General features: G+C 28.8%; 1 protein-coding gene across 5 annotated transcripts in view; it reads left to right on the top strand.

Moving 5' to 3' along the window:
- The first annotated feature begins 511 nt into the window (after positions 1-511).
- Positions 512-23,084, top strand: part of LOC108689879 (probable phosphoserine aminotransferase) — a 160,112-nt gene continuing 137,539 nt past the window's right edge. For 4 of the 5 annotated variants that reach the window (XM_018196831.1, XM_018196834.1, XM_018196832.1 and 1 more), the window contains exon 1: positions 512-873. In XM_018196831.1, coding sequence (XP_018052320.1) covers positions 808-873 — 66 coding nt within the window. In that variant the 5' untranslated portion in view covers positions 512-807. The remainder of the gene's footprint in view (positions 874-23,084) is intronic. The other variant, XM_018196833.1, reaches the window with a different exon arrangement.

Here is a 23,084-nt window from a genome sequence, read left to right as displayed (position 1 = left end):
CCTGATTTCCTGAACACACCTTAATTGATGTAAACTAGATCTTTATCAAGGCCTACCCGACAGGTTTCGTAACCTCAGTAGTAATTAACTTCGATATTGATATCTTATTTCGCGGTGTACACTTTTCTTTTTTTTTTATTTTATTCAAAAACGCATCGAATGAGTATAATTTCATCGAAATAAAAGATGAGGGGCATCTTCTAAATAATTACCCATGCCGATTTTTATTTATGGGAAAATTATTTTGATATTCTTTGTTTATTAAAAATTAAAAATACATTTGGTAACAATAGATCTGCTGTGATATAGCATATATAAATAGCTAATCGCTTTTTTAAAATTCTATCAAAAAAATCCAACTTTGTACATTTCTATTAAAATTTTTAATAAGATTATATCAGTTTTCTTTGAATTAAGTCAAATTTTTCTGTTATGCTTGCAATGGGACAATATTTCCTGATTTTACACTCCTTACAGAGCCATATGGAATTACATCGCTTACTATGTATGCTTTTGTGTGAACTACAAGATCTTGAATGAGAAAACAATTTTGAAACACTCTATATGTCGTCTGTCTAGTACAGTTGAAACAGCAATAAATTACTTCACAACTCAACACGTTTCGTGTCTCCTCATAAGTTATATCTATCTCGAAAAGATTGTAATAAAAAATACATAGAAGAATCAGATAGAAAAGACCTCCACGGATCACAAATCAACTTTGATAACGATTGCCGCTTGATATCACTTGTTTGTCTCTCCTCTACTTTTATCTGTTTGTCACACGAGTCAACTGCAAATATAATAATGGCTGATCAAAATCATGAAGGAGTAATCAATTTTGGCGCTGGTCCAGCTAAATTACCACATGAGGTATATTAAAAATATTTATTACAATTTGCATTATGCCAATAAAAGTTGTAAAGTTAAAAAATTGTTTTTTAAAAACAAATAATTAGTTTTAGAAAATTTATTAATAATCTAAGTGTTTCTAATCACTGTAAAACATACGATTTTTTACCTAAATAAAAATCTATATAACAATTTACTAATTATAAAGTGCAATAACTTTATTAACATATGTTTCTAAGAATAAGTTAACCTTATAAGTTAAATATTAATGTCATTCGTTAACAGATACAAATAAAATATAACAGATATTGACATTAAGTTTGCATTAATTTCATGTTAACTTCTGTCATGTTAATTTCTGCTGATGTTAATTAATATTTCGACACAATTTAGAACTGAGTAAAAGAATACCTATCATTTCATAACATAATTAAAATGGAATGTGTCACTTAAATGATTACGAAATGGCATTCTGTTCAGTTTTCTATCTACTGTTAATCTGATTTTGTTATACTTTTATTGGTCTTTTACAGATAAAATCTATAGTAGGTACTTTGTAAAATCTGTTTTCGACAAATTTGATTGTTTGAGAACAACATCTTTCAATAAGAAAAATAACATAAATTAATTTTTTTTTAAATGTATTGTTTGATGTATGATATTTTTATTTTACTATCTTTACTTAATTTTTATGAAATCATTTAATGAAATTATATGTGTATAACATATATTTCATATATTTCATATATGTTATGTTACATGTATTTTATACAGAATTATGTATAAAAGATATATGCAGAATGAATATTAACTACTCTAAAAGATTTTAAAGAGTGATTTCTCATACAAATTTATGACGAAAATTTCATATGGCTATATACAAATTATGTTCGTAATTTTTAACAATTTATAGCAATTTAACGATTTATAGCAATTAAGTACACACTAGTGCGCACTCAGTGCACATCAAAGTTGTCTTACACAAATTAAAACGAAAAAATGTGTTAAATGTAAATAGAAATGATTCAATCACAAAATTCTCAGTACACTTTATTGTGCTGTTTGATAATGTAGGGGCTTCCAACTCTGGATCATTTCTTCACTTAAAAAACTAAAGGCTTGTGAAATTTAGAGCTCGAAGTTTTATTGAAAATGTATTGGAGTTATAAAACAATAAAAACAATGCTTTGTTTAATCACTGGCTGCGTTCAGCAAAACAAGCAGCTTTGCATCTGTTGTAACATTTTTTTGTTGAATATGATTGGATTTTATACATTTAGATCCAATTAATGAGAAACTAAGAGCAAGACCAATCATATTAAAGAATTTTATAACAGTTGTAAGTTGTAAAGCTGCTTTTTCTGCTGAATGCAGCCAATAATCTTAGTCATTAAAATTATGTTTTTATGTTTGCATTATTTTTGCCTAATTTCATACATCATTTTATATCATTTATTAGATAGTTTTACATATTTTTTACAACCTACCTATAATAAAAATTTCATAATTTAAAATGTTTACATTTAACTTTTACATTCGAATTAGATCAGTGTACAATGCCTTTAATATACAATAGTGCACATTAGTGTATCCAATCGAGTTTGCTATTCTTTTCAAAGATATAAGATATCAAAATTTAAAAAAAATTTCGAAAATTGTTTAAATTATTTTGATTATTTTTGATTATTTTGATTATTTTTCAATCTAATTTCTTTCCCTCCCCCCCCCCCTCTCTCTCTCTCTTCCCTTCCCTCGCCCCTCCCCTCTCCTCTATTTCCTCCTTCTCTTTTCCTCTCCTTTCCTCTCTCCCCCGCCCTCTTTCTTTCTCAGATATAAATTATGATATAATACAATCTAAAAACAATTGGTTTGTGAATTTCACAATTGGTTTAATATTTCTATATCGAATGAAGTACAAGCATTATTACTAGGTGATAATTTTTGTTTACTGGTATGTAATGTTGTAGTCTGCTACCATAGATTTTATTAAAAACATAGTACATGATACAAGAAAAATGTAAATGAAAATTTCTAACATCATGAATATAAGAAACAAAATTCTTTCATTAATTAATAATCGTCTCGGTAGTCTAAAGACTTAGAACAGAAGAGATTTGGGTTCGATTCTCAGCCGAGGCAATATTTTTTGCAATAAGTTTATTACAGTTTTTAAGATTAATTTGGGAAATTTGGGAGAATTATTAATATTTCAGATTGATTGCGTTGAAAGTCCGACAATCATATCGGTACGCAATTATCATTTCCGAAATTAATTCATTTATATGAATATACATAATAGTTTAACATCTTAACATTCAGACCGTAGTGATGCTTCATATTTAAAATAATGTATTTAACATAAACGTTCTTGTTTCCAATCTTATTGTTTAATTAATAATATAAAACAAGGTAGAACTTTCATAGGAAAACAGATCGAGTTTCTTTTTTGTGAAACTAAAAAGTTTGTCAAAAATAATCAAGACATACTATTTACTCACGCGGACAAAGGTTGTGACTTTGAATAAGTTTGATTATAACAAAGAAATGCTAGTATTGCTTGATTGCAATACTTATATACAAGTTATAATGGTGAACAAGATAATTATTAATTTGAAGAATATGTTGAAGAGATGGAGAAGTTTAGAAATGATAAGTCAGTTTAACTAAATATTTAAATTCATCCAATCCAAATCTACCACGAGTATACAGTGTTCCCAAGATTATAAGCATAATTGCCCATTGCACATCATAGTTTCCTTCATTGGAAGTCCTTTGCAACTTAGCGACGTTCCTACACAATATTCTAAAAAAATAGCTTGCCTCCAGCCAATAGTCAGTAATAGTTATAGGTAATAGTTTTCAACTCATTAAGGACATAAAAAATCTCAAAATTAACAATAATGATACACTTTTCTCTCTGGAAGTAGTATCTCTTTTTACCAACGTTCCAACAAATTTGGTTATGGAAGGAATTAACAAGATATAGCATTTTACAACCGAACACTAGATTAACAAAATACCGCGATGAGAAAATTCACTGAATTAACATTTGGAGCCAAAATGGCGTCGAAGTGTTATCCTAACCTGATTCTGTTAAAAGATCGGAAATCTATACAAGGGTTTGGAAGAAGAAGAAGAACCTGATTTTGTTATTAACGGAAATGCCCAGTTGCTGTGTTAAAAATTGCAAGAACCGCGAAAGAGGCTGGAATTTTGAATAACTGCGATATCATGGAGCCAAAACGGCGGCAGTTTGCGGTACTTTATTAATCTAGTGAACACATGTTTGACTAAGAAAGAGTTTTTAAATTTGGGATAAATTTGGTTCTTGATTCTACTTATTTTAACTTCAATGACAAAACTTATAGACAGAAATTGGGTATGTCTATGGGTTATTGCCAATAATATCGAACATAATCCTTCAAGACTTAGAATCTGACATTTTAAATAAATTGACAATCAAACCTTTGTTTTGTGTACGCTATGTGGATGATATTGCTCTTGACAAGACATACATTGACGATTTTATAATATGTTCAACAATTACCATTCGAGACTTAGTTTTACATTGAAGGAGAGGGAGGGGGGGGGGAGTGACAAATTGAACGTTTTGGATGTTACCTTGATAAAAGACAAGGATTCGATCATGATTGATACCATAAGGCTACAAGAGCGTTTTTTGAACTTTTATTCTCAGCATCCTATAAATAAAAAAATAGGTATAATATTGGGCTTGGTAGATAGAGTTCTGTCACACCTTTTATTTAAATCAAAGTTTCATGAAAAAAATGTTAATAAAATCATAAAAATCTTGAATGGATCCCATTAGAGTTTTCTCCATCATCAAAAAAAGATCACATAAAAAATTTAATGTATGGAACACTATTACTGACAAGAATGAAGAGAATAGTTCAAAAACAAAAAAAAAATATTTTTTACATCATATATGAGATGAGCAGAATTTTGAAAACGAGAATAGGTGAACACAAAAATTATATAAATTGGAGAACACAACAATGTTCTGTAATTACGGATCATCGCTTAAAATATGGACATGAATTCGATTGGAATAACATAGAGATTCTTGACGAAGAAAGAATTTTAAATAAAAGACTTATTTCGGAAATGATTTTCATTTGCAAACAAAAAAATAATTTAAACTGACTAACACTGAACTGTTAGACAGCGCTTACGACAACCTATGATTAATAAATATTGATTAATAAATAAAGCTTCCTCTCTTTAATATTTTCTTTTCTATTAGTTATTTCACATATTGCTTATTTTTTAATTAGAGTTATAATTGTTGTTTTGTTAACATGTCATTCTCATTACATGTCATTCTCATTACATGTCATTCTCTTTGACGAAACTCATGTTAAATTAAATTTTATTAAATTAAATTTTATGTATATATATATTAATTTAAATATTAAGCAATGTTTTGCGTTTATTAGTAATATATTGTAATGCTTTCATTTATTATTGTGTCAGGAAATACGATTTCGGAAATGTAAATTTCTGATTTTGAAAAGGATCCGAACTATCGAACGTTTGGAGTTTGTATGAGAGATTAAATAAAGGAAATTCATACCGAGATCCAGTGCATAGCTTACAAAGGCATTAATTCATTGATCAATTTTTATAAAAAAATATTAAGATTTAGAGTTCGCTAGTGAATGATTTTTAAAGTTTCGATTTTCTCTAATACATGTTCGATTTGATGCAAAAATAGTTTAATCCGTATTTTAAATGTGGTACTATATGTTTTTTTGCTGAATATGATGTAATAATTCATTTAGCTTTATGATATATATCTTAAGAAATACATTTCGATTAATGTGAAAAAATAACCAAATTTCGAGTTCAAGATCGATTTTAACAAGGTTCCAAGTGTAAAAATGGATCATCATTCCTTTCAAATTGTAGGTCTATTCATTCAGAACAAGATCAAGTTGAAATTTTCCAGGGATCTCCTACAAGGCTTTAAAAAAAAAAACATGTAACTGTTTAATTATAAAAAAACGTTTTTAAGGATAGAAAAAAATTTTTTTACAAGTTTTAAAGTATACCGTTTTATGATTTTGACTCAAATCAAATGCCTCAATTTGACGATAAAAAAACTCTTTATTAGAAAATAAAATGAGTACATGATACAAAAAAATATTATTTAATTAATTGAAATAAAGAGGGAGACTATTAGTAGATTCATTTTTCAATTTCGAATTTTTACAGATGAAAATAAAAGATTTGTCGAAAAAATGAATTCTACATCAGTTACTATTATTATTATGTATATTTGACTATTTAATAATATTTTAATAAGAAGAAACTGATAACTAATATGAAAAAAATGCATTTTTCTAATGCATTCTATTTGAGTCGATTAGCCTCGGGACCGAGGTAAGATTACTAATCGTATGGAGTAATTTGACTAAAATTATTAAAATGAAGATTAATGTATTTTAAACTATATCTTTAGCTACGTATTAATAAAACTTTTATAAAAATATATTTTAAACATTCGCTTCGCAGAGCAGAATAATGCTTCTTTTTGTTTAATTTGTTTCGAACGAGCCTCATTTTATCGAGATTAGACGTGACAGAACTAAACTTATATATTTACCACTGAGGTAAATCTCTTTAAAGGAATGAAATACTGAGTACTTTAAGAGTCGTCACTGTGTGAAATGATTCATATAGATTTCAAACGATATATAATCCTATGCTATATAGTAGGCATAGCCAATAGTAGGCATAGCCTACTATTCCCATTCGTTCATTTTTTAAAAACATTAATAGATACAGTAATAAAGACAGATAAACAAAAAATCTTAAACTTTATTAAGTAAGAACTACATTACTATCTAAATAAAAATCAAACAATCATATATGATTGTCATATCTCAGACAATCATATACGATTGTAAAACAAAAACTTTAAGAATAAAAATATTTACTTACGTGTACGATTTTTTTAAAATTATGACTTCTATCATAGATGTGTTTGCAACGAGATGTTAGCAGACTGAGCGACAGTTACTGCGTGCTCAGACATGTTTACGTGTCTCGCGTGTTTTATTTTTAACGTAGTCTCGATTATTCTACTTACCCCTATTCTAGTCTACTGATCCCGGTCTCCCCTACATATTATGTAGTATAGGTTTTTTATTATGTATTCATTTCACTTTCTAATAAAGAGTTTTTTGTTATCAAATTGAGGCATTTGACTTGATTCACAACCAAAGCGATATGCTCTAGAACTTGTAAAAAATTTTTTCTATCCTTAAAAACATTTTATAATCTAGTTAAATGCAATTTTTGAAGGCCCTGTGGGAAAATTCCAACTGAAAATGAGTGTATATGGTACAAAAAATATGATATAATTAATTGAAACATAATATGTAATTTATTTCAATTAATTAAATCATTAGAAATCATTAGAATTGAATATATTAAAAAAATTAAGGATATTCTTTCAGATAGTGATACTTACATGAGAAGGATTCTGCCAGGAAATTGATCTAATGATCTATGCTATATTCTTATTAGATGGAAAAATAAGGGGGTTTATAGAAAATTCGACGTATTGAAAACTACTTACTACCGATGGTATCACCCCTAAAGCTTATGGCTTACCTAAGTTCATAAGGCTGGATATCTGCTAAGAGTTATTGTTTCAAATTGTCCATTATATTACGTATCTCTTTTTTTTTTATTACATAGAATCATTAATGATAACATTCTTGAGTCATCTAGTCTAAGCTAAAAAACAGCTTCCATTTGGTGGATAAATTAAATGGGACTTGTTTTTAGCCGAACTATTCGTTTCTTTAGATGTGGTATCTCTCTTTACCAATATTCTCATAGAACTAGCATCTGACAGCATTATTAAGAGATAGGATTACATATCACGCAATACCACTATACCGTTGGAAAAATTCTTAATAGCTTTACGTTTTATTCTAAATTTAACTTTTTTCTCTTTTAATAATAATTATTATAAACAGATTTTTGGGATCCCTATCATTTTTATCTCCTATTATAGCGGAAATAATTCTACAAGATCTAGAAATCTTAGCTATTGAAAGATTACCTATATAACTTCTTTTTTATTTTTGATCGTTGACGACATTATATTATACTGGCAACTCCTTCTGACATCATGAATGACATTCAAAGAATTTTTAATTCGTTACATGAAAGACTATAATTCATCATGGAAATAAATTTTAATAATAGAATGAACATATTTTGGACACGACCATTATTATTGAAAACAGAATTATTTTTGACAGATATCATAAACCAATCTTTTCAGGCAGATTTCTCAATTTTCATTCTCACTATCCTACATATTTGGTATATATAAAAGGATGTTATTACGAATATAGTCGACAGAATTTTTATTACTATCTCATCTTTGCTTTCAAAAATAATTTTATTGAAATTATCTTTTTTAGACAATGATTATCCTTTTTATTTTATGTTTTTTACATACAAAATAAATTATCATATTCATAGGAATAATACTGTAGATAAAAATGTCTATTTCTTTTATCAAAAAATAAAAACACTAATAAATTCTTTACAGTTACTTACTTTTATGTTAGATTACTTTTTATGTTAGATCGGTCTTGGAAAGTTTTATGCCTGTTGCTTTTAAACAAAATTGCAAATTAGCGTATTTCATCCCGAAACCACTTTGAAACATTGCAAAAAAAGAGACAAAGATCAACTGGATATTCTCCCATAAAGATATAGTTTATAAGATTTCATAATGATTGTGATACTAATTATGTTGGTCAGACGAAGAGGAAGTTAAAAACGAGATTATAGGAGCATATGTCTGATATAAAGAAAAAAACAAAATCTATCATTATTGACCACCGTTTTAATTGCAATCACAATTTTAATTGAAACGACAATAGAACATTAGATTGCGAACCTTCGTAATAAATATTTGATATCAGAAATGGTTCACATAAAGAAGTAAAGACAGAGCTTTGAATAGGCAAAATGATACGGAATCTCTTCATGAATCTACTTCAAAATGATACGAAATCTCTTCATAAATTTATTTCCTTCCTATCTTCTTCCTCTTCCTAATCTTCCTCTACTTATTCTTTTCTTTTATTAATTTATCCTTATCTTAATAATGATTTGGCTTGTGATTTGTTCTTTGTTATAATGTCATTACAATATAGAACAGTTTATTATATTGCGATTTCTCTTATCGCAATTTTGTTTTGTATTCCAATAATCTTTTATACATTGACTGATTTTAATTATTCCAATATTGTTACATGCTATGTCTTTACTAAGATAACTTGTATTTTCTTTTTACTCCAAATCTCATTATTTTATATTACAGTTTTACATTACTTAAATTAATTTATACTTTTATTATATTATGTATTACTTATTTTGCTTTTTTCTTTTATGGTTTCTACTATTTTTCCGTATTTTGTATCTCCATTATTTTTCCGTATATTAACAGATTTAATAAATATTTCACTGTTTTTATCTACTACAATATTCTGCTACAATTTTATAAGAAATAACTGTAATGGCTAATCACATGTATTTTTTGAACATTTCATTTTTTAACCAAAGCAACCATAAATGGACTCAAGATATGCCATCGTTTTATTGCATCAAATATAAATTTGTATTTTCCGTTTACTATAGTGTTTCTATTAATAATAAAATAGTTAATAATATCGTCAATAATTTTATTATGTTTATATCTAATTGATTATATGTTTAATGATGATGATTACATATTTAATCGATCATTGTCGAAACATTTGTCTTTGCAACGCTTTTTACTTGTAATTTTATGTTAATATATGCTAAAAAAAATTATGACATAGAAAAATGATGAACAAAAATTGACCAACTTTGACTAACGATAACTTCGCAAAAAATTATTGTAGGATAAGGTTTTTTTTTTTTTTAATTAAAACTTGAAATCTTTGTTTTAAGACGCTATGACGCTGGATTTTAAGTTTAAGATTTTAAGGTTGCCCCTGCTACTGTAACTTCAAAAAATATAAGAGTGCGTTTGTCATATTAAAAATTGCAAAGTTTGAAGGGAAAAGTCCAAACTTTATGCCGCTGCAAACAGCATTCCCCCAAAAAACTTTACAAAGTCCATGCATTCCGTCAAACTTTGCAATTTTCAATATGATAAACACACGCTCACATTTTTCAAAGTTAGTAACGGGGGTGTCAAATATAAAATCTGACCATAGCGTCTTAAAGATTTTAAGCTTTAATTAAAAAAAAAAACGTTATCCTATAATAATTTTTCGCAAAGTTATCGTTAGTCAAAAGTGGCCGATTTTTCTATTTGAACAATTTATATCTTTAATATTGAATTCATTGTATTTGATTCGTAGCTTTTCAACATTTTCAACATTATTATTTTTTAAATTTTAAATTACTTGAGCCATATTATATTATATAAATAAATTTTTTTTGTAATTATGTACTCATTTCATTTTCTAATAAAGAGTGTTTTATCGTCAAATTGTGGCATTTGATTTGAAGACATCAAAATCAGAAAATGATTTATTTTACAACTTCAAATATATAAAATGAGACTCGAAAGAATCTATCAATGAGAAAGCCCTTCCTCTGATCAAAGCCTACATCAGATGTTCGGACAGAAAATTCTTTATTTTCGTGAATGTAACAAAATGAAAAAAAACGTTTTGACCCTTCAATTTGGGTCCTTATCAATATATTATATAAATCGAAATTACATAAGTAATGCAAATTCCAAGTTGATGATTCCCGACAATTTAGTTCATTCTTCTTTATCCAAATGTCAAATTAGCTATGTAATGAATAGCTCAATAATTATCAAAAATATTAACTTATACAATAATAATAGAAAAACTTACGTAAAGTAAAACCGAAGTCACATACATTGCACTAGTAGAATCACATCGTTCATTAGACTGTCAGATTTGCTGTGTAGTCATTCAAAAGAAACACGAAAATGAAAAATTAGAGAATTATTAAAATCATTTGTTTGAAATTTAATTATATCAACTTACATGTAAGCGTTTTCTCGCGACTCGACATAAAGGTCTTGTGATGTCGATAATCAGAAATAAAATGAGAGTCAAAATAATAAAATCATGTAGTTGCTGAAATAAAAATAAAAATAAGAACAAAAGGGGGTAAAACCAACGTTACAATTCCGTAAACAAATATCTAGTGGGTCTAAAGAGTATCATTCTGTAAATTCAAACTCTGTTTCTGTTGCTTTATGCTTCCGAAATTAATCTTTTATTAAGTATCTTTTCCTTCTATAATATTTTGATATTTTCCCAATCAAAATCTTATTGATGATTAATTCTGTTATTACGAAATGCTGTGTAGTGTTCCAATTTATGTGATTTCTATGTTCATTTATGTGTGTCTTCAAACATCTACCTGTTTGGCCTATATATGATGCTTCACAATCTCGACAATCAATTTTATATACAACGTCTGTGTGAGATAGCTTGGGACAAACGTCTTTAGGACCTCTGATGAATCCTCTAAGATTATTAACTTTTACATGCCATATATATTAAGTCTTTTTAAAAAAATGTTTTGATCTTTTCTGATAAAAGTGGTATAAAATGTATTGTAAAAAACAATGTGACAATATCACTTATTGTATCGTTATGCAAGATCTTGAAATGAAAGCATTACAAGGACTTTATATTGATGTTAAAACTGAAAATACTTTTATTGTTAAAATGTTATTAATTAGTCTTCACATTTTAAAATACACATAAGAAAGTTATAAAATAGTAAAAAAAATATTCGAAGATTCAGAAAGCACACTCCGAAAAAGTTTGGGAATCTCTAGGAGATTTGCCTATTTGATGTTTTTTATTGTCCAATTTTACTAGGAATCACAGTGTCTGAAACGGAGAAATTCTTTCATTCGTATATTACAGGTAAATAATTTTTTCTTATAAATATGTAAAGTATTGTCTTTGAAAGACCAGATTATTTTATTTCAAGAGTATCAGGTAAGGAGAAAAATTGTAAAAAATCCCTAAAATTTGCCTATTTGATTGTATGTATTTATTTACATACAATGTCAATTCTTAGGATGCTGTACCACGACAGTCGAAATGTCGGAAAACGGAATATCGGAAAAGTAATATAGGGTCAATCAATCAGAATTATTGGAATGCACTGTTCGTCTGCACCTATATGTTAAATACATGATTATCGAATTTTTATACGTATAAAAAGAAATTCAATATTAATAAATTATTAACTATAGAAATCAAAATCTTAAAGGATCTAGCTGGTTCTTAAATGCTTGTATGATTCTTGTGTGAATTTATATATGTATGTAATCCCCAGAAACGCGCGATTTTTCCGTCTTGCGCTAATTCTACTAAACTACCGCAGTAATACGACTTACATTGACTAGCAATTTAACAAATTTTTGATGCTTATTTGCATCTTCGGACAGATTTCAATAATGTTGAATGATATATAAATCATCTTGCAATGTGGCTGACTCTTTTCATTTCAATAATTTTTGCTGATCTACAATATACTGACAAAAATGAAACTTACATCCTCCGGACCATATGATTTCTCAGGCCAAATGTTTATGATATGCATATCTTACGTTTTTGATCATATCCTTCATATCTTAAATTGAATTGAAAATCTCTTTCCAGTGAAATTTTTCCTTCCCTCTGAAATTTTTCCTTCCACTGTTCCTAAGTCTCGTAACCCTACCTTACCTTCTTTTTTTCATCCTATTTCTTTTCCTTCCTTTTTCTTCCTTCCTTCTTCTCGAACGCATCTGCTTTTCGCAGCTTAATTCCTTTTTTTCCAAAGGAAAAGTTATTCCTTCCTTTCCAATCTGATTTCAGATTGGATTCCAGTTTCTGGAAGTTATATAGCACAATTATATTTTATAATTATACTGCACTCGTACACATTATAGGTCTAATATTGCACTCCTTTAATCGTATCTTATTTCCGGTTCTTATTGCTCTCGACTTTTCTAAGATCTTTGATATAGTCAATCATGAATTTTTTTCTTTTCTTGAGCTGTATATTTCGGCATACCTTAGGAGTCTATACTCGACCCACTACTTTTTAACCTCTTTGCTACAGACTTTGCTCTTCTTCCACTCGATGCAATATTAAAATATAATTTACATGTATGCCAATGATGTAATTTTTGTTAAATTCATTCCTTCTGATTCAATCTTCGCTTCAGCTGTATTAAATCATGATCTCAAGATACTTGAACTCATTGCTGAATGGTATGTATCAAATGATTTACCTTTAAATCCTGTCAAATCTCAGTGCGTGTTCACTGGTTTATCTGCACTGATATCCAGTATTCATCCTTTATATTTCTCTTTACTCTATTTCCTTTGAAATTCCCTCCTCTGCTCGTGTTCTTGGCTTATGTTGATTCTCTTGATCATTTGTACATCATGTTACTTTTAAATATAGAGCAGCTTGTATGTCTTCATCGTTTATACCATATCCATCATGTTCTCACTGTCTCTCAGAAGTTTCATCTCTTTCAACTTTTCGTCCTCTCCCTCTTTGCTTATGCTGATATTGTCTCCATACCGAGCTTAAACAGTTAACTCTTAAATCGCATCCAGCATATTCAAAATTCCTGTCTTCGTTTTATTTATGTCATAAATTCGATCACATTATTCTTCTTTTCAAGCGAAGGCTTTCTGGCTAGTTAAATATTAAGCAACATTTTATTCTTCACTTATGCTGCATGATCTTTAATGTTCTCCGTTCCTATACTCCTTTGTACCTCCGCAATTTCTTACATTTTAATTCAGAATTTCACGCGGATTTCTTACTTGCGACTCGTTACGATAATCTGTTCTCTACTTCTCACCGTTCTGTCAAATTTCGAGCTTCTTTTTTTTTCACTGCAGACAAATACTTATAACTTTTTACCTTTAGATATAAGATTCTCCTCCTCTCTTTCTTCCTTTCGTTCTTCTGTTTCACAGTTCATCTTTTCTCATTTTAATTAATATTGTTGTTCACATATCATATTTACTGTAATATTGTATTATATTCATGAATCTGTCATTCTAATATCACTGGTTAGGTCAGGTATCAGCAGTATCATTGTAGACTTTTGCTTGCACTCGGCACTTGGTATCTTTGTATTACCCACTTTATCTAATTTGTAAATGTATGCAATACTATAAAGCTACTATTATTATTATTATTATATTAAAATATGTAAATAATTAATTCTCTTATTGCGAAAAATATTACCTCGGTCGGGAGTCGAACTCGGATCTCTTGCATTGCGTGCGAGCGTCCTAGCCTTTAGACTACTGAGGCCTTAGTAATATTCTTCGCGATAATTGGCATATGAAGGAACAACATCTCTTTAGGCGATGTAAATATAATATCTTATAAGACCGTATATATGTAATAACACTATAGAAATTAAAACTTTAAACGATCAAAACTTTAAACGATCAAAGCTGGATCTTAATGCTTGTATGATTCTTGTGTGAATTTATATACTACGTATGTAGTCTCCAGAAACGCGCGCCAAAATGATTTTTTGATCTTAAAACGCTAACTCTACTAAACTATCAGTAATATCACGAGTTAAATTGACTAGCAATTTAACAAATTTTGGTAATTATTTAGCATAAGGGATCACCTTCAATATCGTACCTTGATCTTGACATATATTTGTCGAGGTCATGACTCTGAATGACTTTGAACAAATTTTAGCCATCGCTCATTGTTCGTTAAAAAATGATCAACAAAGAAAGTTCTTCAATAAAACCTAACTTTTGGACATGACTCTGATGAGACAAATTCTCTGCTCTAACAACGCAAAATATTTTCTTATATGATATATTGGTATATTGTCCGAAAAGTTCGTGTCGACTAACCTATATCATTTAATAAATGTATACTAAAATTTAAATCTTCTGCGTATTCTTTTTCAATTTTCCTTCAAAATCGGCACGAACATTCCGGATAACCCAATAATTTTTGTCTTTAGAATCAGAGAATTTGTATTTTTAAAGCAAAGAATTTATTTTTTTAAAAGCATAAAATTTACGTTTTAAAGGAAAAAAATGTGGTTTTAAAGCAAAGAATTTGTGTTTGTTGTGTATGTTGCAAAATGTTTTTGTTTATTTGATTCGTTTAATATTTATATTTTCAGATATTGGGGTATTCCTTAACCATTATGTTAATAAATGAAGTTATATATTTGTAACAATATTTCCTTATAGGAATTTGGGGAACAACGACGTAGTCATGTTTACAGTTACAGTATTTATTTTCGCGAAATGTTAGATTTAAACTTTTCTCCATATAAAAAGAATGAAAAAGGTGTATATTATAATAATAATGTTTCCTGCTTTATAAACACAATTTTTTGCTTTAAAACCACATTTTTTTCTTTAAAACGCAAATTCTATGCTTTTAAAAGAACAAATTCTCTACTTTAAAAATACAATTCTCTAGCTCTAAAGACTCAAAAATTATATAAAAAAATATATAATAAAATATTTGCGCTATTAGAGCAGGAAATTTGTTTCATCGAACGCAATCATGTCCAAAAGTTAGGTTTTATTGTAGAACTTCTTTTGTTAATAACTTTTTAACGAACAACGAGCGGTGGCTAAAATTTGTTCAAGGCCACTTAGGATCATGACCTTGACAACATATATCAAGATCAAGGGCATTGAAGGATGATCCCTTATACTAAATAATTACCCAAATTTTTGATTTATTCGCATGTTCATAACGATCTTAATAATGTTGAAGAATCATACTAGCATTTAAGATTTAGCTACAATAGATCGTTTAAGATCTATCTTTGATTTCTATAGTTTGTGATATCACATATACGATCCTACATTATATTGTTTAATAAATTATTGGTCGATAAGTATTCATTAATATATAAGTATTCATTTTTCCAATATATAAATATATAATAACTTTATATCGTTGGGGATAAAATTACGTGCTTGTTGATCTGAAATTTTTGTGGATTTTCCTTTTGATTTTGATAGTAGAATTTATCTTGGCGCCAATTTTGTTGATATCAAATTTTTTACACGAATGATATCATTAGAGTTAATAGAGTAAAATAATAAATAACAAGAGACAATACCATTTTTTACTTTTTAATTTGATAGAATTTAATTTGGATTGTAGCATCTGAGTTTTAATTTTTTATTTGATACATTATACAATTTTTTTCGAAGAGTAATAATTTTTGACAGAGAATTAAAGTTGCCATTACTTAGAGAGATTGGATTAAGAAGACATTCAATAAGAATATCTTTGAAGAAAAATTAAAATTACTATTAATTGGATTGGATACTTAGCATTATATACAAAGAATCGGTTTCATCAATTTGATTAAGTCAAATCGGTGATTAACTGTCAACCATAAGTGGTCAATTCTACTAAACAGCAAACACAAACACAATTAGTCAGTTCCATGATCAATTAAGTAATTGGCGTTGGTGAAACCGGCCCAAATGATTCTTCACAAAAAGCATGCTTAGCGCTTTTTTACCTTTTTTTTTTAAAAAGATAAGTTTGTATAAATAATAAGAAACAGTACCATTTTTACTTTTTAATTACTTTTAATTAACTTTGATAGAACTTGATTAGTTAAGATTGTAGCATCTGAATTTTAATTTTTCATTAGATTCACTTTTTTCAAAGAGTAATAATTTTTGACAGAGAATTAAAGTTATCATTACTTGGGTTGGGATAAGAAGATCTTTAATATGTCTTTTTAACGAAATCGCTTTTCACAGGTACATAATGGTCGCGTTCAGCAAATTCAATTGTTGCGAAGCAAATCCGTAAGCGCTCGCTGCTATTGAATAGACGAAGACACCAATAGCTACAAACGCTCAAGGATCCGCTCCGCAACAGTTGAATTTGCTGAACATGACGAACTTTCAATAGTTAATGGAGTTTGCTTCCGATTATAATCCAGACTAGATAATCAAGAATAAATTTGAATAGGTGATTGCGGCAGCCCATACAGCACAGAAGATTGAAGCAGTATTGCTGCAATGTTGTAACATTGTAGAGATATTACAGAAATGTAAATTAACAATGCCTGCAATGTCAGTAATATGCATTTAATATTCCAGAAACATTACAAAACTGTAATTCTTTAATTGTTACTATAATAATATAAAAACATAATATTTTATAATATTTATGTAGTATAGTCTTTTAATTTAACAGTTAACATTTTTATTATAATATAATAATAATTAATATAATCCATTTTTATATTTCAAATAAAAAAATTTATTAATTATTTGACGGTCATTTGACAGCCATTAGCTAAATTTTATATTTATTTTGAATATGAAATCAAAATATTATATAATATCAAGTTTGGAAACAATTAACGCATCATTATCGGATAAGATAAGACGATAAGCAATTAAGCTGCTAAAAAACGATTTATCGAAATATTAATAATGTGATCGATAATGTATTTGTGCCTAATGTACACGCAGGAATAAAAGCAGCCGAACTTTATTGGTAAATTTCATACCGTCATTTTTTAATCGATTTTAATTGACTCGGAATGGCTTCGAATTGAAAAGAATCACTGCAATTAACTTAATTCATGATTAACTTATCAAGCGATTATATTATTATGTTAATGTGAATAATATTTGTGATTGATAATTTGCTCGGGATACACACATACATGCTTTATCCTTGGGAATTTATCATTTAGAATTAATACTACATTTATTGAAATATTTTATGGTTTTATCATAAAAAATTGTTTTTGAAAAACACATACCATTAGAAATGCGATTTGTAGGAAAATTGAAATTAGTGAGATATATGAGATATATACAGAAAATAGTTTTCATTTTAGAGTTTTCGTAAAAAATTTATCTAACACATTACATTGCAATACTGCTGGAACGTTTCATTGCAATATTACAAAAAGTGGACATCTTTCAACATTGTTGGAATCTTGCAACAATGATTCAGCAACATTTCGCAACTATGCAATATTGCAATATTTCAGTGAAAATCATTCTGCAATCTTTCTGTGTTGTATAGGAGATTATTGTATCTGTGCAGGACGATTTGTATTCCTAAATAATTTCCTGGTGTCTAAAATCATTTTTACATTATATAAAGGAGTATATTTTGTTTTTGTACTTTCTTGTAGCTTTTGTATTTTGTATTTTCTTAATACTTCATTAATATATTATTTTAACTTATACAGTTGTAGGAAATGATGGTACGGTATTACTGTTGTTAAAATACGAAGGTTGTTCGATAAGTCTAGTAAATCTTTATAAAATGATATAACAATCCATTTGATAACGTAATAACTGAAAACTCTTTAAATCCTTGTAGGCTAAATGTCAGCTAGAATTGAGTTCACGTTTGATAATCATCTTGAGCGAGTGAAAAATTTCGCTGTACAAAAATTTGGAATTGATTCCTCATCCACTTAATTTTGCATGAAATTCGTTTTTTATTTTTATATGAAAACTGCTTAATTTCTCGTTCATTTTAGACTTACTCCTACCAAACATGAACAACGCATCAAATCTGATTGAAATGATTTGAAGAATTCCTGAAAGAATTTGAAGAATAATATTTCCCAGATGTCAAAAATATTTACTCTTAAAGATTACCAGAACTTACGGAATGACTCATGTAGTTTGAGGAATTTGTGTTGCTCCTGGATAAGAACGTTGTGAACGTAATGCAGTTGGATGATCTTCAGTATTTTCTAAAGAAAGTGAAGTTGTTCTCATGTCGAAAATTTCTTCTATAGTTTCGCAACTAATTCTATAAATTACGCAATTCTATAAATTACGCAAATAAATATTAAAAATATAGTTATTAAAAACAATTTCTGTATTACCAATTCTACACCCAATTTAATCTCTAGCAAGTAAAATCTTTATCAATTTGTTGTTGCACATTTAATTTTTCTTTATTTAAAAATGAATTTTTCCAATTAGCACTCATTACTGGATTAGAATTCGATCGGTGTATTGGATTTCTAGAACATCGCGTATCTATGGAAGATTTTCATTTTTTTAGATGCATTTTTTAAAAATCATAAATAATAAATACTATAATATAATAATACTATAATATAATACTATAATATAATACGCGTCATATGCTCCAACATGCTCCCACATGTTCCTATGATAACAGGAACTAGGTAAGAATAAATAGGAATATGCCCGGTAAAAAGTTTTTCATGCATTATAATAATATGTATAAATCTAAAACGAATGTGAATATTATCTCTTTAATTATTTTTTACGTTATTACATTACTATTATTATTTTTATTATACATATTAATGTATGAAAAATTTTTTACCGAGTGTTGAAACATGCAATGCGAACAAACTTTGTACACATACACACACACACACACACGCGCGCGCGCGCGCGCACACACACACACACACACACACACACACACGCGCGCGCGCGCGCGCGCATATTATTTTAATAAATAGTAGCATAATGAAAATGTATGGAAAAATATTTTATATATTATTATATATAAAATACCAGACTGAAAAATTGATGCAATAGCTAATAGTTTTTCCGTATTCTTCTCAGACACATGTATGCGGTTTTATTTCCGTAGAATTTATTTTCATTGACCTTTTCTGTTCTCTTAGTTTGTTCTAAAATTCTATTCTTGTTTTTCTACGCAATGATTTCTAGTTAACCTTGTTACTGGTCATTATGTCGATTACAGAAACATATTGTAGTATTTAATTGTGGAAATGTCACTTTTATCTCTGTATAAAATAGGCAGAACAATATAAGCAGAATAATCGATGAACAGGAAATGCCAACAAAAAAATTTTTTTAATTCAAAGAATAAAGAATAATTGTTCAAATAATTAAATAAATAAGGTTATGAATTACTAAAGTTATTATAAGTAAAACTATTTTTATCAACAATCTTAATTTTGTACAGACGTTTTGACTCCTATCGGATCATTTTCAATGTTAAATAATAAATTAAAAAATATTACCGGTAACTCAATTTTTTCAATTAATTTGAATGAGCTAACTTTAATCAGCAATTGTAAAAGGAACATTAAGCGTGTATATATCTTTTTTACATTGAATTCACTGTCAATCATCCTATTGTAATTTGAGAAGAAGTTCACGGTATAATAGACCTCATATGATTATTATATGTGAATTTGACTAACATCAAATTCATGATGCGAAGCTGTTTGTATCTAGGCCATTTTCTGTAATTCCTCTTGTCAACATGCGCTTTTTATATTTTAATTTATGAATCTTGTATAGTTACTGATAACATTTTTAAATTTATTATTTAATTTTTTATTATTTAACAATTTAAATTTATTATTGAAAATGACTCAATAGAAATCAAAACGTCTGTACAAAATTTAGATTGTTGATAAAAATAATTTTACTCACATAATAACTTAAGTGGTTCATATTCCTACATTATATTATTCAAAAAAATTTTTATCAGTTAACAGAACATTAAATTTCTATAAAATGTCTTTATTGTGTAATACAATAATTAAATGTATTTTTTATACCATGTTTTACTTTTGGATCCTCAAAAAAATTTGATTAACAATCTTAATTCTTCTGTGTGTCATAATCACCACCAATCTTAATTTCCTAAATCTTATACCTCATGCACTTGAGCAAAGGTTCCAATCGGATAAATTGTCTAAGCTTCATTTAAGCTTTGAACATTAGTTTCATTTCTGTATGAATAAATGACATATTAGAACTGAAATAATTTACACTACATATACATTCACATAATTAATTTTGACATTTATGTCAATATAAATTAATGCTAGAGAATGATTTGAAGGAACTTACTCTTCGATTTCTTCAAGAAAACTCCTACATAAGGCTAATTTAGCTTTATCATTCTACATTAGGATCCCTTTTTATGCGAAAGTTCATTTTTTGCATCAAGATATATTGAACCTAACTTTATAATCTGTAAAGAGGAGGCAATAGATTTCTATTATATATCATTATGTGTTATTTATTTTAGAATTTAAAGTTCAATATGTTTAATTATTCACATAAATGTTACTTAGAATAAAATCTTAATAAAAACTCATTCGACACGTTTTTACTCAAACTTATTAAGCGTTACGCTGATTCTACAATGAGTCGGTAATCAGTCCTAAGTCTTATCGGTGAAATTGAAGTTGACCAGCCAACTTGTACAGCCAACTAATAGTATTTTCGGCCTGACTGGGTTTGCACCAACTTGGATTAGAAAATGCTTCACTATTGTTGACGTTACACGCTCTATCAATAGGAGAGCACGAAATATCATTACTTCAATCCAGGTTAGTGATCGGGCCGAAAACGCTATAAGACTAATTGGCCAACTTTACCGATTAAGATAAGACTTAAGACTACCGATTCATTGTAAAATCAGCATTGAAGATGGAGACTTTAGAGGTTATATCTGTTAATATATCTGTTATCTCGTCTCAATATAGCGCTATATACATTCTGCTTTATACAAATTCACTGTTTTAAAATCACATTCATTGCTTTAATCACTGTTTTACAAGTACAAAAACAATTCACTGCTTTAAAAATAAAAATTCATTGCTTTAAACACATAAATTTTTTGCATTTAGCAGTGAATTTGTGTTTTTAAAGGCCGGTTTCATCAATGCCGATCAAGCTCACACTAACTAGAAAGCTAGAAAGAAACGAACTTCTCAACATCAATAACTAACTTTGATCATAATTGATAGCTTCAGACCGGGTTCATACCTTGACGGAAAAACAGAAAGCGGAAAAGCGGAAGTCAATCAGAACTCGCGGAAAGACAGAAGCAACAAGCGAAATGTACGCCTATTACTGCGAGTTCCGATTGTCTTCCGCTTTTCTGTCAAGGTATGAACCTGACTTCATGGTGCAGTCCTATAGTGCGGAATTGGCAGAATGCTCCAATTAGTCGTGGTTTTATTCTGTCGATTTCGCGGTTTTCTGTTGCGCAAATTTATTTCTTTTGCAGATTTCGCCGATGCCTGCGTGTACATGTACTACATATGTATACTTATAAAAACTAATCTTGTTAAGCTGATTTAATGGAGAAAACTGTCTCCTACAAGCGCATGATTAATCAACATACTGAAGCGTGTTCGGACTCTCTGACTGTTTTCCAGGTGTTATGTCATCTTTGTTTAACATTCAGTCAATAACAAGAATGGAGTGTTACTTGGCACTCGGATGAAATCTAAAATTTCTAAATCTCTCTTCTCTTGAGTGATCAAAATTAAAATGGGTACACAAAATGAAGATAGAACAATGTTCCTGTATGTATGTATGATTTCCGATCCGTAGGAATTTAGTTTCCTATGTCGTATGGAACGGAATTTGCAGATACACAAAATCAATGCGAACCAATGACAAACGCTATTCCAGTGGATTTAATGAAAGTAATCTACGGAAAGGTTCTTGTGATTAGTCAGCGTTAATTGCACATTCCGGAAATTCCGTTCCATGGGACATAAGAAAACACATTTTAGCGGAACAGAATCGACTGAATGAAGCCACGATCAACTAAACATGAGCGTTCTGCTAATTCCGTATCATGGGACTGCATCCTTAGGGTGCGCTTCCAAGGGACTGCGGAACTGTGGAACATTCATTGGATTGATCGTGATGATCATTTCGCCGTTTTCTGCGCAAATTTATTGACTATAGCATCTTGCATAATGCATAGCGCATAAGGGAATCAACCGAAATTTTTTTTTTTTCCTTGAAATAGAAGGAAAAGAAAGATTCGCTTATGCACTATGCGTTATGCGTCATGCAAAAGTCTGTGCTGTGGCCTTATTTCTTTGGCAGATTTCGCTGATGCTTGCATATGCACGACCGACAGGAATGGTGTTCCTCAGAAAGCAGAATTTTATTTTGTGTCGATGATGCGAAGCAAAATCCTGTTTTCTGATTGGTTGTAGTGCGTCGTACGACGCATGTCGGATCTAATATAAATCCAGTAATTGATCTGAAGGAATTCATTTTCCTTTGTCCCATTGAGTGGAACTTGCGAATGCGGAATTAATGCGAGTTACTATTTCGGTAGATCTAAACTTTATTTATTTTTATGCGAAAATGTATAAAATGTGTCAATATGCTCACAGT

Source organism: Atta colombica, unplaced genomic scaffold, assembly GCF_001594045.1.
Source record: "Atta colombica isolate Treedump-2 unplaced genomic scaffold, Acol1.0 scaffold28, whole genome shotgun sequence".
Taxonomy (NCBI): domain Eukaryota; kingdom Metazoa; phylum Arthropoda; class Insecta; order Hymenoptera; family Formicidae; genus Atta; species Atta colombica.
The sequence above is the reverse complement of the archived record's forward strand: the minus strand, read 5'-3'. Positions and strand labels throughout refer to the sequence as shown.